The 14,091-nt window shown below is 46.0% G+C and overlaps 1 protein-coding gene across 1 annotated transcript; it reads right to left on the reverse strand.

Annotated features, from left to right (window-relative positions):
• Positions 1–4,678: 4,678 nt before the first annotated feature.
• LBHD2 (LBH domain containing 2) lies at positions 4,679–13,858 on the reverse strand. Its single transcript, XM_086463433.1, has 4 exons — positions 13,836–13,858; positions 9,817–9,907; positions 5,899–6,109; positions 4,679–4,755 (listed from the first exon to the last, which is right to left on the reverse strand). The coding sequence occupies exons 2-4, from the start codon at positions 9,904–9,906 to the stop codon at positions 4,679–4,681; spliced, it is 378 nt and encodes a 125-aa protein (XP_086319559.1). The 5' UTR covers position 9,907; positions 13,836–13,858.
• Positions 13,859–14,091: the final 233 nt, after the last annotated feature.

A 14,091-nucleotide genomic window follows, 5' to 3' on the forward strand; every position in this document is an offset into this window, starting at 1 on the left:
TTGTAAAAGATGGTAAAACCACAAATTAGGATTGATTTGATTTAGACATGACATTTTTCAGTTTAACATCATAAAAGCCAGTTTCCATCTCTTGCTAGTAGTTTAAATAAAGGCTAATTATGCTGAAAATGTTATTTGCTCCTTTAGACAAGAGTGTCAAGCAGCATAAATCTAAAAAAAACACCTGCTAAGCAGATGCCTGATTAAAGATAAACTAAAATGTCTCATAATATGTCAATGGGATAACATTAAATGAACCCGAGGATCCAGTGGATTTAAGTTTAAAATCTAAAAGTTAGGAGCAAGACAACAGCGTTCCCATGCTCATCTTAGATAATTAATTATGGATAAACTCCCCCTGCCTTCAGACTCAATGAAAGAGAACAGCCAGGGCTCAGCACAGATCTCACAGTGACATAAAATTGGCACCAGTTGAAACTGCATCCCCTGGAGCCATCAGGTAGCACCTATTGCATCCTTATGTGGCTGACCACCACACAGAAAAACCCCAGACGGAAAGGATGGCTCCTATGGAGATGAGAAGGAGCCAGTGTCAGTCCCTTTACTTGCCCCCAAGGTAATCTATGCCAGGATATGAGATGCATGGAAAGTCCAGTACTTAGTGACATTAAGCATCAGGTTTGCAAGCACTACAGTGCCAACGCTGGGCTCACGGCCTCCAGCCTGGGAGGCAAAAAATTTCCCTAAGCATGCCACCACACCTCTGTGTACCAGGAACAGCCCTGCAGTAGCAGGTCCTCAGCCCAGCTGGGAGAAACTGGCTTTGATCCCAAGCAACCCTTTTTGCCATGCTGATATACCCATGTCAGTGAGCAGCAGCTCCTTTTGAACTGGGAAAGCAAGAGGGAGTCTCAGCCTCCACTTAGCCAATCCTTTGCTTTTTGGTAACTTGATGTTTTGGGGAAAAATTGTTCAGCAGCAGACTATGTCTGCCTCTTATCTTCTCTGCCACGTGACCCTGCTCTCCTTGCATGGGGTATAGGTTTCTAGTAATGCGAGTTCCTGCTGGGCTCCACAATAGCCTTTCCAGAAAGTGTTAAAAATGTGCATTGCATTAAAAGGTGAATGAAGATGAGCCAACTGGCTTGCTGCTAGCACAGCATGCAAGGCAGGGTACCACCCAGGGCAAAGGGGCCCTGTCAAGGTGGGCAGCAAGAAAATCCCAAGACAGAAGCAATGAGCATTGAGCTGCCTGGTCCAGGAAGGGCTCAAAGGAGACGGAGATGGCAACTGCCATTGATGTATATCTGAATTTATCTGTGTAGGAGCATGTGAGATGGAGGGCCAGTGCGAGTATTTGCATGTCCCAGGGCAAAGGCAGGCTTAGAGCAGGCTTTGTTTCCCTGTATTAGCTGTATTAGTGGTAGGACAGGAGATGCACGCCACCAAAATAACCCTTTGCATTTCTAAACCAAGACACTGTGTGCACCACTTCTTCCAATCGGTCCAGTATAGGCATTTATTTAATAGGCTAAATGGTGTAATACATCTACAGGACATACATTAGTTGATTATTATGTACAGGTGGCATTTTACAAAATTAGAAAGAACTGAAATAGAGCAAAATCCAACAATGTCTTACTCCATAAAACTTCCTTTCTGCACTACATGAAATATTCTACAAGCTAGACTAGAAAAATATGACTGAATGTCTTTTTTTTTTCCTTTTTAGTTTCTACAAAGCTTTTAATCCAGAAAAAAATACAAAACAACTATTGAGTTTATTAGAGAGACAACACTTGCACACAGACAAAGTAAGTGAACATTCATAGACCTGCAAGTTGAATAAATAGGGCTTGTTTGTATAAAATGATTTTCTCTCTATCTTGCTCTCCTATTTCAGGGCCTCTGGCCCATGTTCAGAAAAATAAAAATGGGAGGAGGAGTTTAGGTTTGCATGGTTGTTAAACTGAGGCCACACGGCTTTAGGAGAAATCTTTAGGTTGAAGCATCCATTTGCTTCAGGTAAAATACTTCAAGGGAGCAGCACAAAAAAGGGAAAGGAAAGAGAGGAGTAATTAGGCTGGAAGAGGGAAATGTGGCATTTCTATATGGGCTGTAGCTTTACGTACTAGGATGAAAAAAGTAGTGCTGTGTGGCGCTTTCTCAGGGTGTACGTAGAATTTTGTTGTTTCTTTGGGAAACTTATTTAGGGAAGTGCCATTGACCTCAGGTGGAAATAGGATAAGGGCCATCCAGAGCAGGAAGGGAGGGAGCGTCTGAAAGCAGATAGAGAGCACATAAAATTGGGGGAAGTGTTTTAAACAACTGTTTTTCCTTTTATAAAGTGAAAAGCAAATTAAGTGATATGTCTAACGTCATTCCTCATGGAGCTGGGCAGATGCAGATTGAAAGGAAATCACACAGCTAAAAATATGTCATCACCGTCGTTGTTTTCCCTCCAGAGCTTTGTAAAACTTCTTGACGGTTGATGCAAAAGCAGCGTTTAAAGAGCACCTCGCATCCGCCCAGCCACCTCGCCAGCAGGGCTCTCCTCCCGCCACGACCAGCTGCAGACGGGTCCGAGCCAGGGACGTCCTCTCACTGCTTGTGTGCTACCCAAACACATAGCTTGAGCTTGTCCTTGCTTCGTTGGCTTTACCAGAAAACTGTCACCAGCAAAGGGGGTGACGGGGATGGCAGCCAGATTTAGGAGGTGCTCTTGAAACCTTCAGTCACTCTGGTGAAATTCGGTGCTCTGACCAGAATCCCACTCATTCAACAGAATAATTCTGTGACAGTGTAGGTAAGAAAGTCTACATCAAGAAGGCAAAATAGACTGTTACATAGGTTGAGAGAGCAAAGTTTAAGTTAGTTATCACATTATACTATACTACACTGCTTATAAAAAGGGTCCTAGATCCCAAACACCCCAAATAATGAGCTATAGTTTTGTACATAAATTAATGTTGCTTTGAAGTAAAATAGTCTCTTTCCTTTGTATTAAACATTCATCGCACAGAATTCTTTGTAAGTAAATATATTAAATTTGGTTGCTAAGAAGGTATAAACTTATCTTATCAATATATCTGGCCAGTAAATTTTATCCACCATCACACAATTAAAAGTGGCCGTTAGAGAAAAGTATTACTGGAGAAAGGAAAGCACTTGGAAGTTAACTTAGGAGTTAACCCTGGAAGAAATCCTATTATTTCATTCCACCTACAGTGAGCTGCTTCTTCCGGCTGCAACATTAATTGGAAGTACAGACCCCATCCAGCCCTGCAGAGATGCAGAAAGCCAGCTCCGTAGCTTATGGGACACTCATCACTGACACAGTCAAACCCTTTTGAGTACATGCATTATCTGTCTCCACCAACACTGTCCAAGGGGTAGTGTTTTGGGCCAAGATCAGTGCTTCTCCTGGGATGGTGGGAGGGAGTCTCTGGGAGGTCCCTGTGCAGGAAGGGGTTCACCCCTGTCAAAATGGCCCCCAAAACCCCAAGGAAAATCCACTGGAGGCCCAGGTGTCCAGAGACAGCTTGTCCTACCATGAGCTCTGGTCTCTGGGAGGTGGCCATGCAACCAAATCTGAGGGGGTCGTGCCACAGGTGAGGGCACCCCCCAGTGCACGCGGTCCTGCCGGCAGCGCCACTTGGGCAAGAGGGAGGTGGCTGTGCATCCCGCCACCTCGGCCCTCCTCCACCCCCTTCTACTGCCGGTGGCTCGGGGGGGGAACCTGGTGTCAGGCAAACTGGAGGGCAGGTTTAGGGTCCCATCACCCACCCCCAACCATGGCCCGGCTCAGGTCGAGGGAGGAACAGTTGGGCCTCTGCACCTATGTCATACACAAAACATACCAAAAGAGGAATTGCCACAACAATTTCTATTAACAAGGTGGGACAAACCCAGCCGTGGCGGAAGCGGGAGCCATCTCGTCGGCTTCAAGGGAGAGAAGCACACGCCACGCCACGGCTGGACCTGGCCCTGAAGAGCGCATGAAGAGCACGATCCACCTGACCAAGCCTACAACAGACACCCTCACTCCACGAACACCAGCGACTAGCTACTCCGCTTTGTCAATGTACAGCGAGAAAGCGTCTCTGAAAGGCGTTGAGTCTTATTGAAAAGGCGGCTAAGAAAAGGCTGGTTCATCCAAATTTGCACATGTTAGCCAAAGGGAGAGAACTGCTCTGGGCAGCCCCGGGGTGGCAGCCTGGAGGCAAATCTTACACTTGCATCTCTATACAAAAGTTACAAAATCAAATGGTGACATTATATTACATCTATTGTCCATAATATCACAGTGCTAGTTTTAAATGGCTAAAAACAAGAAAGGTTTTAGATTTAAGACATCCCTCCTGTAGAAACGTAACCCCTTTGTCCTGCTGTTGATACCTGAAAGCAGCCTTGCTTGAAAAAGGTAAAACCAATGAAATGTGCTAATTGAAATTAGAAGCATTTTTTCCTTGATAATCTTGTATTTCCTAATACACCCCATTGTTTCCCAAAGAAAAATTAAAGAAATAATATGAAACCCAGCCTGAAAATCAAAATGTTGAAAAGAACAGTTCTAAAGCCCAGACGCTTCTTACCAGGTAGTAACTAAATATAACCCTTGCAGATTTAAATACAGATTACTTTGACATGTCTCCAGAGTGTGTTAGCTTTCCAACAACATTCACAATGAAGTTTCACTTCTGAGGCCATGGAGTCCCTACTCGTCCTCTTCAGTTCTGCTTTCTGGAGTATCTGTACTGTCTTCCACTTCTTGAGCTGGGTGCGCTAAAGTATCTGCAAATAAATGGTTCATCAGTATTTATTTCCCCATACAGGTATAACAGCCTTCATTCGATTCCCTGCTCCACCAGGCAGTGGGTCCAGTAGGGTGATCAGATTTGACATGAGCAATTTGCTCTACTTGCAAACCGGTAGTTAAACCTGGAGTAGGGAACACTGAGTGCATCACAGTTTGACTTTACAGAGGACTTGAGACCTCAGGACAGACAGTAGTGAGATGAGGTGATGATCCCTATGGACAGCCACTGTAGTGGGAGGGCTACCTGCTGTCAGTGAAATCTGCTCAAAGCCTCAGTCCTGAAGACATAACGAGTCCTAACAACAATGCACAAAAAATACACAGAGGCCATAATGTTCAACCTGGAGGTCAGGCGACAGATTTGGCTCATATTTCTTATTGAATGATCAAACCCTGTGGTTGCCACCACCCAGAAGTGCCAACTGGAATAGCAGATAGTTTGACACTTCAAGATCAGACAATTTATCATTGCTCCTTTGAAGGTAAGGGAAGGTACATCTTACACCCCATCCTGGCTGCTGTCTCTGCGTGTCTGGGTGGCAAATGTTGGCGCACTGAAGTGGAAACTGTGTCACTCTTTAAGAGAAAAGGAGAGCACTGAGACAAAGAAAACAGAAATAAACAGACCAGTTCCACACTGGAGCATTCCCTGTGCAAGCTACACTCCAACAAGCTCTTATCTTTAGCCACATTTACCCCATAGTGACACTACTAGTCATATCTACCATTTGTGAGCTCCTGCTACACTGATGCACTCCTGGGACACCACGATACTTCAAAAATGTGCAGCTGTTAAACACCTTGCTTCTAGGCTAGGAGATAGGGAGGTAGATACATGCTATTGAACAGGATAACTGTTTCCTAGAGTGAACTGCTGATGTGCAGCAAACTGGCTGTTGGCCATGTGAGTGGCCAGGATTGAGCCTAAGGCAGATGGAAACACCATGGGCTCAAAAGGTACAAGGAAATTTTTAGTCCACAGGACTCCCTCTCCAGTGCAGGTGTTTCTGGGCACCTTCAAGCACCTACTGCTCTTTGGTTCTCTATTAACTTCAGTGCGTGGCGTGGCCTGAAATTGCTATTTTCCTATAGGGAACAAGGATGAAAATTATTCAGACCTTCCAGATCCATCTCCTGCTGCTGCTGCTGCGGCTGCTGGACACAGACTCTTTGGTCACCATGAAGACCCTTGTCCTCTGCTGATTTCAGGTCATCAGGAGGCCAGCGCAGCTCTCCGCTCTCCACCTCCCCAGACTCGGTCGGTTCAACCACGATTGACGGCAGTCTTTTGGACAGCTTGGGGTACTTCTCACGTGAGTCTGAGAAGGCCTGGTGAGACATTTGGGGACATGTCCATCAAAGCCTCGCCCAGGGATGCATATTCAGAGCAAACAGAGTACCTGCTCCACCTTAGCATCCTTTCCACTTTTGACACGCACTCCCATGTCCATTAAAAAACCCCTTCAAACTGGTGCAGTCCCACACAGGGAGGATTTCAAAAGCAGCTGAATCCAGCTCCTTGCTGGCCAAGCACGGACACAGGGGAACTATAGGTCTCACCACACTCTGCTCTGCACATGCTGTCACTTTGTCTGCAAAGAACTGACTTTGCTTGCCAGTGTGTTGGGCAGATGATTGCCTTGACCTGTGTGATTCGACACGCGTAGTCAAAAAGAGGACAGGCGACAAAATTCATTATGTTGCCAAACACTCGTGTTTCAGTTCTGGTGGGTTTTTAGGACACAAAGGTCATTGCTAAGCTAAATGGCTGCGGCAGCCCTTCTAGCTGCACACCTTTTACTCTGATACGATATTCATGTTTTCTTGCGACGGTTTATTAAGAAGCCACCATTCTGCAGAGCTATTTTCTGTAATGTGAAGCACTGTATTTTATGATGCATTCATGCAAAACAGGTAGCCCCAGAGATCATCTTTACACAGATGATAGTGCCAGCTATTATTTTCCTTTGTCACATTGAGGCTGCAGGTCAAACACTACGCAGTGATTAGAGCTTGAAGCTGAACCGGGTCTTTCTAGTGAAGGATATTCTAACACATAAAAGTGCTCTCTTGTTTTCAACATCATTGGTTCATTTAAATCTCTCATGGTACTTTTTTTTGGTTAACATAAGACAAACTCTGTGTTGTTTCACTGAAACCTTATCTCCTGGCTTCTCAAACATCCACATACCTGCACTACTGGATTGTAAATTTCTCCACGCTAGCTGAGTTTTATTTTATCTTATTTGCAACAATAAAATCAAGGTGCAGACTAGGGGACTGAACTAGAGGTTGAGAACAAGAACCATCCCAGTTTAACTCCAGGCACTGCCACAGGTTTGCTGTGCGCTGGTGGGAACCTCTCCACATATCTGCAACACGTTCACCACTGAACAGGGTGTCTGGTTAGACTGAGCGCTTCTGGTTATGTCACCCAGTCTCAGCACAGCTCCTGCTACGAGCCCAGGCAGAAACACGCAGATATTCCCTTACCACCACAAAAGTGGGCGCATCCCCCAGGACATTGCCAGGGACCTGGGGATGTCTTACCCACTGGAGGGGTTTGCTCTGTGGCTTTTGCAACCTCCCTTCATCCCCATAGCTGCTTTCTCTAAGAGCTTAGGGTTTAGTTGTCCCACTTGGCATCAGAGCTGGCATGGGGAGGCAAGCCCTTGGGAAGGGCAGTTCTCTTCCTGTGTGTCCGGGAAGCAGCAAGCACATTTTTATCATTGCTGTGATGCCTGTATCTGACTTCTGCAGACAGGAAAGGACAATAATTCTCATCCTCAAGCCCTCGGTCCCCATGGTAGCATTGCGGGGATTCATTACTCTTTGCAAATCTACATGAAGGTGAAAAATGTTATATATTATTGTTAGCGTTGCAAAGTAAGACACAATTAAGAATAAATTCCTTTTGTGAGAAAGCCCCATCAGTGCAACTAGATCAAGTGAAACCTTTCTAATGCCTCCCTGAGCTGCACCCTCATGAGTGTAACTTGTCCTGATCAAGCAATGCTGCTCATGCTGCCTATCAGAAAAGTTCTCCCCAACTTCCCATTACACAGCCTCCTCCTGAGCTGTTTATAATTTGCAAAGACATCTCCATGGCAGCTGTCTTGACTGGGAGGAATTTTAAGAAGTTGCTAATACAATCCTGCTATTTCCCAATATGAGACAACGTAAAATCTCCTTGGCCAGGACAGGTCCAGAGACACCCCTGAGTAGCAGCGTACTCTTCTTCAGACCCACAGTGGAGTCCAGCTCCCTGAGCCTCACTACTCAACTGGCAGAAAATAGCCATAAAACTGTAGGCAAACTGCCTTATTTCCTCCCAGGGCTGCACATGCAGGTGACAGTGACCTCTTTCCCCAGATGCTGCTCAGCCTGCTTGGGTGGCAGAGGGCTGCGTGATGGCCACCCCAACCCCAAGCCTGCCAGCAACCCCTGGAGGGGGGGGATCCAATCTAACAAAACTTCTGCTTTTTCATCTGCTTTCTGAAGCCCTAGGAAATGACATACACCGATCTAAAAACGTGCTAAGAGCTGATTATTATGGCCGCAACAAAATTTAGGAAAGGCACCTGTGCCGTGCAGCCTCAGCTTGGCTACTTTTGTTTGTGTCATTCTCATATGGTCTTTCCTCACACCAATCACACAATGGTTTTTTCCACCGGAGCTCAGTATTTTACCACGTCCCTCCAGGAATGAGTCAGGACTGGCAGGAAGCAGAGCTGCCTGTCGGGCCTCGCTGTGTTTTTCTGCGGAAGCTGGAGTGTGTGACGAGTGGGCAGGAGACTGCAGGAAGAGAAGGACCAGTCTCCTGGCCAGAGTGCTTGGAAGTTGCTGGAAGAAACCTAGTTTTCCCACCGAGTCACTGACTTTGCGTTACCTCTCATTTCCTTTCGCTTTTTTGTCTCAAGTGGCCATCACTAGAATGCGAACGGTACCACGTTCTCCCAGAGGGGAAGGGTAAAGAAGCTAGGCAAAAAACTCTGGAGCATACGATCAGGGACACTCTGTAACAGCCCTAAATACATAGGTGGAGTTGGAGCTGGCACAGAGTCTGGGCAGCGTACACTAACACAATAATGAAAATCCGGGAATCAGTGAACAAGAAAGAGAATATTGAAAATGTGCTCTTTGAGTGAGCAGTATCTATCCTGTGCAGTCGATGAGGCATGGGAAGGCTTATGGTACGCTCTATAATTGCATACAGCTTTTCATTACATGCACAAGTGAACTGAAAGAAAACGGCAAAATTTCAGTTCTGACTTCCCTGGATTCCAAATGTTTGATTTTAACCTGTGATAAGCTGCTCCTAGAGCAGTTTTCCGAGTCTACTTGCAATAATACACCCTGTGTTGAGAAGCAATTCAGGTCCACCGGGACACATTTAGGTGGTTTGTCCCTGGCAGTGACACTGAGAGTCATGAGCACAAACCGGGGAGTGGGTGTTGTCACAAGGCGGGTTCAGGATATCGTGATCCCTCCTGCTGGAAGCAGCACCACAGGCAGGTACACGAGTGGGTGTGTGAGACCACCTCGGGACAGAAAATGCTCTTGCACATGCCAGCAAATGGCCCTGACCAGTGCTACTGCAATGATGCCACAGCCATTTATGTGAATCACACAATCGCTCTCTTTTCTGAAAACGGAGCTCCCTCTGAGCATGAGGAAGCATAGTTCATTACAAGGGCGGCTGTACACTGTGGTACACTATTGGCTGGATGTCTTCATCACACGATGGTTGTTCAGATCTGAATTCTGGGTGACAAACAGCCTCTTTGCCTGCAGCCCTGCAGGGGCTGGGCATCGCTGTCACCGTGCCCTGGAGAGCTGGTACCTGACAAAACCCTCCTGGCAGCACTCTTACCTTTTAAAAATAAAACCTAAGTAGGATCAAACATGTATTTTGGCGTTTGTTCTTCTGGCAGCTGTGCTCTGCAATTTGACATCTACATGTACAACAGTTACTGGCTGCATTAAATTGCTTTTGAAAAGCAACTCAGGACACTTTCCAGTTTTTCTAAAGTTACCTGGCTTGAAGGGCCTCCTTCTTCCTCAGGAGTCTGGCTGAGTGCAAATTCCTCCATCACCGGTTCTCGTGTGTTCATCACCTCTGTCATGCTGCAAATATTAAAGAATGGGAAAACTCAGCTCCGAGCTTTGGCCCCACAGTTAATTTAACAGAAGACATTGCCTTTTTGTATTTGTTAAAATAATTGTGTTACAGACTGTCCTCTCTAAGCCCACTGAGAAGTGTTTCCTGGACACTCCAAGCCAAATCCTACCACTGCGTGCTGTGATGCAGAGCACAGCATTGACTCCAGCTGCGCCCCCAGGACAGCAAAGAGGACCCCCCATAGAGTCCCAGAGTCACCAGTAGGAAAATAGGAGTCCTCCAATGTTATCAGCAACCAGTTTATAACTGATATAGGAGCTCAGAAATTGTATCTCTTGACCGAAAATGTTACTCAAGGAAATACCAGCCTTGAATTAAATTCTCATTCTTCGTAACCTCTTCAATATTTGCTCTTCCCAGATGTCTCTTCCATTTAGTCATGAGCCAGCACTTCTTTTTAAACGTTAATTCCAGACACACCAGCTGCATCAATGTCTAAGGGCCAGATTTTCAGTAGTCTTTACTTGCCTGAGTGTTCAGAGAGGTGTTGAGTCGGATTTTCAAATGTATCAGGGAAGGTTTGGCACCTAAATCTCATTTAAATCAGGGACTTAGGAACCTAAGCTGCTTATGTGCCCGTTAAGCATCCCCCTGTGCTGTTTGGCACCTGAGGCACTACAGTGCTGACCCTTGCACTCTCCTTATACCACTGAGAACTTCAGCACCCCGGAGCAGAGGGATGAGAGCTGGCTGCAGTCCTTGCTGCAGGGAACTCAGCCCAGCCCATGGCTGGGTAGCTGCACATTTCTATGGCGTCAGAATTTTCCTCACATTTGAGATTTGTAGATACAGTATTCTACTGAAAAATCTGAAGATGCCTGAAAACTTCATAATGCCTATTAAGTGCATAGGAGCAAAGAGAGCTTGAACCACTCTGTTTGAGCTAGACTGGAAGGGCCTACAGACTGGATGGGAATACATCAGCCCTGGATGGGTTTGGCCGTGGGCATTTCACTCTCTCTAGCTCGTTTTCATCAGGTACAGCAGCTACTGGCTGCCGGAGCCTCCTGCAGCACGCAGAATGTAGGCATCGTCAATTACGCTGCCCTGCCACCTGCCACAGCAAGCACCCCTTTAGGCACGACTAACTGCTGCCATTAATTCTGGTCCTGCTTCACACACAAAAGCCTTCTTTGTACAGGCAGCTCCTACTGAGAAATGCAAACTAAAACAACTTAAGAATAACTTGTTTCAGGCTTACATTACCAATTACCCCACAAAACTAAATTTTACAATATCTGCAATTACTACAAAACCCTTCACAATGACTTTAATTAGCTGCAGCACAGAGCAGCGTGATATCACAGAGACTTTCACTCCCACTGCATCATATTTGAAAAAGAGCACGGCAGACCCAGGAGACACTTGAGCTCAGCTGTGGGCCAGGACCCGACGCCATAGGCATCCATCAGCTTAGGGAAAAGCCCTGAAGCGCCAGCCTTGGACCCAGCCAACGCTGAATTAAACAACATGCTTCCTGATACACATGCACACAACAGGAAAGCAAAACCAGGCTCTGAAACTCAGCAGGAGGCTGAACCAAACCCCTGATCTGGGCATCTCCCAGCTTACACAGCCTGAATCCTCCCATAGTCATGGTATAGTAGAAGAGGGCCAGATTCTGCCTGCTAGGAAAGAGAGTCTTGAGCTCCCTGCCCTTGCTTGGGCCTGTACCCCTCCCCAGGGACACCACATCAGGACACCACAAACCACCTAATCAGTAAAATACATTTATTTTCTGGACACAATTCCTGCAGCATCCAGCAGGCCATACCACTGGGCACCCATGGACAACAGCACTGAGGGAGTGGTGATCTGGAAATGGGAGGCGCCTTCCTGGAGCAGTGACCATGGGCCCAGCTGTGCCAGCCATTCCTGCCACCTGAGACAAGGCTTAAAAGGGCAGAGCTGTGCCCTTGGATGCTTCCTTGCCCAAAAGGAAAGCAGCACTCCTTCTGTTGCCTCCTCCCTCTGATCACCCCCGGTGCTCATGCAGTTCTTGCCCTTTTACCCTGTCCTGGTCCTGGTCTCTCCTTTGTCCCAGAGCTAACCTTTTGCACCCCTCCTGCTGCCCCTCCAGTGCTGCCTCTGCGGATGACCACACGGCCATATCAGGACCCCGCTCTCCCAACCTTGACTCTTTGGGAAGACTTGGTTTGGGGGGTTCTCACACTGCCTGTTAGCCAGACCCAGCCGTGAGCCTGCAGGAGCACAGGGATCATCGCTCTGACCATGTCCAAGATGAACATCTTTCTTTTCAGATCATTTTTGGGGTTCAGTGTCCCATCTCCATCTGTCCTGGATTGCAGGGAAAGGGAAATGAGAAAGTGTGTGTCTGGATGGAAATAATCTTAAAGGCTTTATGCGGGGACAGGATTTATGAAGTCCTTGGCTTGGCTACCATGGAGAAGACATGTCCCACTGCTGTGAGTCCTGGGGCTTGGTCCCCGCTGGCCAGTGACAGACTCCTGCAGTCGTCCACAGCTGGCTGCTTTATTTTATCAGCCTTTCAATAAGTACCAAGTGTTTAAAACACTTCTCTGTCCTTGTTCTATGGGACATTAAAGATACAGATCCACACATGCACTGTCAAATGTGTCATATGAGCTCAAAGATGTTGTTAAGACCTCATGAAATTCTATTATTGGGCAATAACGGGCTCCGTGCTTCCCTAAGACCACATTACACCCTGAAGATTATTTCTAAATGACAAAGACAAATGATTCTGGCTAGGAAAATGGTGACAGTCCTACCAGTGTTACAGCAGATGCCTCAGTGAATCAGCTCCCAAGCTGCTGAAGCCCAGGCCATTTCACAAAATCTGTGCAACCTAAGACTTTGATTGAATAGGATGGCAGAAGTGATTGTACTTGATGTGTTTCAGAAAAGAACATGGGGCCATGCAATTGGCAAAAGAATTAGGCTTTAACTGGAATAGATTAATTGTTCTCAGTCTCCACTTAGAAACAGTAACGGTAAGCTGAAGAATCTATATGGGCTTTGAAAGCAGTGATGCTTCTACAAGCTTAACTAGGTATTTAACACTAAAAATAACTAGAAGTAAAATAATTGAGAATGCTGCTGTAAATCAGTTCACCTGAAACTTTGAGATCACCTGTAGGGCATGACCAAACTCTTTACAAAGCCACAGAATGTGAAAAAGGGGGTTGGTGGCTGATTAGGGATTTTTTAGCTCTGGAACGATTCTATGTGCAGGAGAATTTTTTACTTTTCAGCCAGTTTTGATGGAAAAATATTGAGCCACTTCTAGTGCTGCTTTTATGTCAGACATACTAACATACAACAGAAAAGTGGCTGATACAAGCAAATTACTATAAGAACTAGATCTCTTCTAAATTCAGTGTTGCATTCATTTTATGTATGGTAGATGCTGATATCACCAATGACATACAGTAGCCATAGTGATGCAAAACAAGGCAATAAATAGCATTTACAAACAAAGAATAAATTCTTTTCTGGTGGATGAGTCACCTACTCTGAACCTTAAAATTCTTGTGGCAGTGAATTAAGAGATGCATTTATTTCCTCTAGGTTTAATTAAGCACAAATATACCAATTAGGAAAAAAAAAAAAAGGCAAAATCTGTTCTTGCTTTTCTGTGAGACAACTACATTTACAGAAGATTATCTTAAATACAACTGTCACAGTTGCAGGGCAACGCTATGCTGATCTATTTCCAGGGGGATGGAGCAAACACAGCTCACTTTCTGCTGTCTGTGATGGCACTAACACGGTCAGTAACATACAGAGCAATATATAGGTTGACAAGTGCTAAGCCACCTACCATGAGAAAGTGCTCAGAAACAATGCACGCATTTTTATTTTAGGTTTTGAACAGAGAGCAAAACCGACCTGCGAAATTCCTGGTGGCAAATGAGTATCTGAATGAAGACCAGCTTCAGGATTCAAAAACGTGAAGCACTTATGTGGCTATGGAAAACAGGCAGGCTGCATAACGCAAGCAAAGATTTCCTTCAGAAGAAGGGCAAAACCACATTTTATGGGGCAGGCTGAGCCACAGTTAGGAAGAGCCATTACCTGAAGCACGGATCAGCCTGGAAGATGCTCAGTCATGCAGCGAACTGGGGCCTGATCCTGCTCTCACCTC

Source organism: Leptosomus discolor, chromosome 3, assembly GCF_034619465.1.
Source record: "Leptosomus discolor isolate bLepDis1 chromosome 3, bLepDis1.hap2, whole genome shotgun sequence".
NCBI classification, from domain to species: Eukaryota; Metazoa; Chordata; class Aves; order Leptosomiformes; family Leptosomidae; genus Leptosomus; species Leptosomus discolor.

What these genes read in the sequence shown, in the direction of transcription:
- LBHD2 (XM_086463433.1), bottom strand. Translation starts at nt 9,906, where the DNA reads ATGACAGAGGTGATGAACACACGAGAACCGGTGATGGAGGAATTTGCA. An exon ending in AAGGAGGCCCTTCAAGCCAG is followed by an intron (nt 6,110 to 9,816) that starts GTAACTTTAGAA and finishes ATGTCTCACCAG; the next exon opens with GCCTTCTCAGACTCACGTGA. An exon ending in GCAGGAGATGGATCTGGAAG is followed by an intron (nt 4,756 to 5,898) that starts GTCTGAATAATT and finishes ATTTATTTGCAG; the next exon opens with ATACTTTAGCGCACCCAGCT.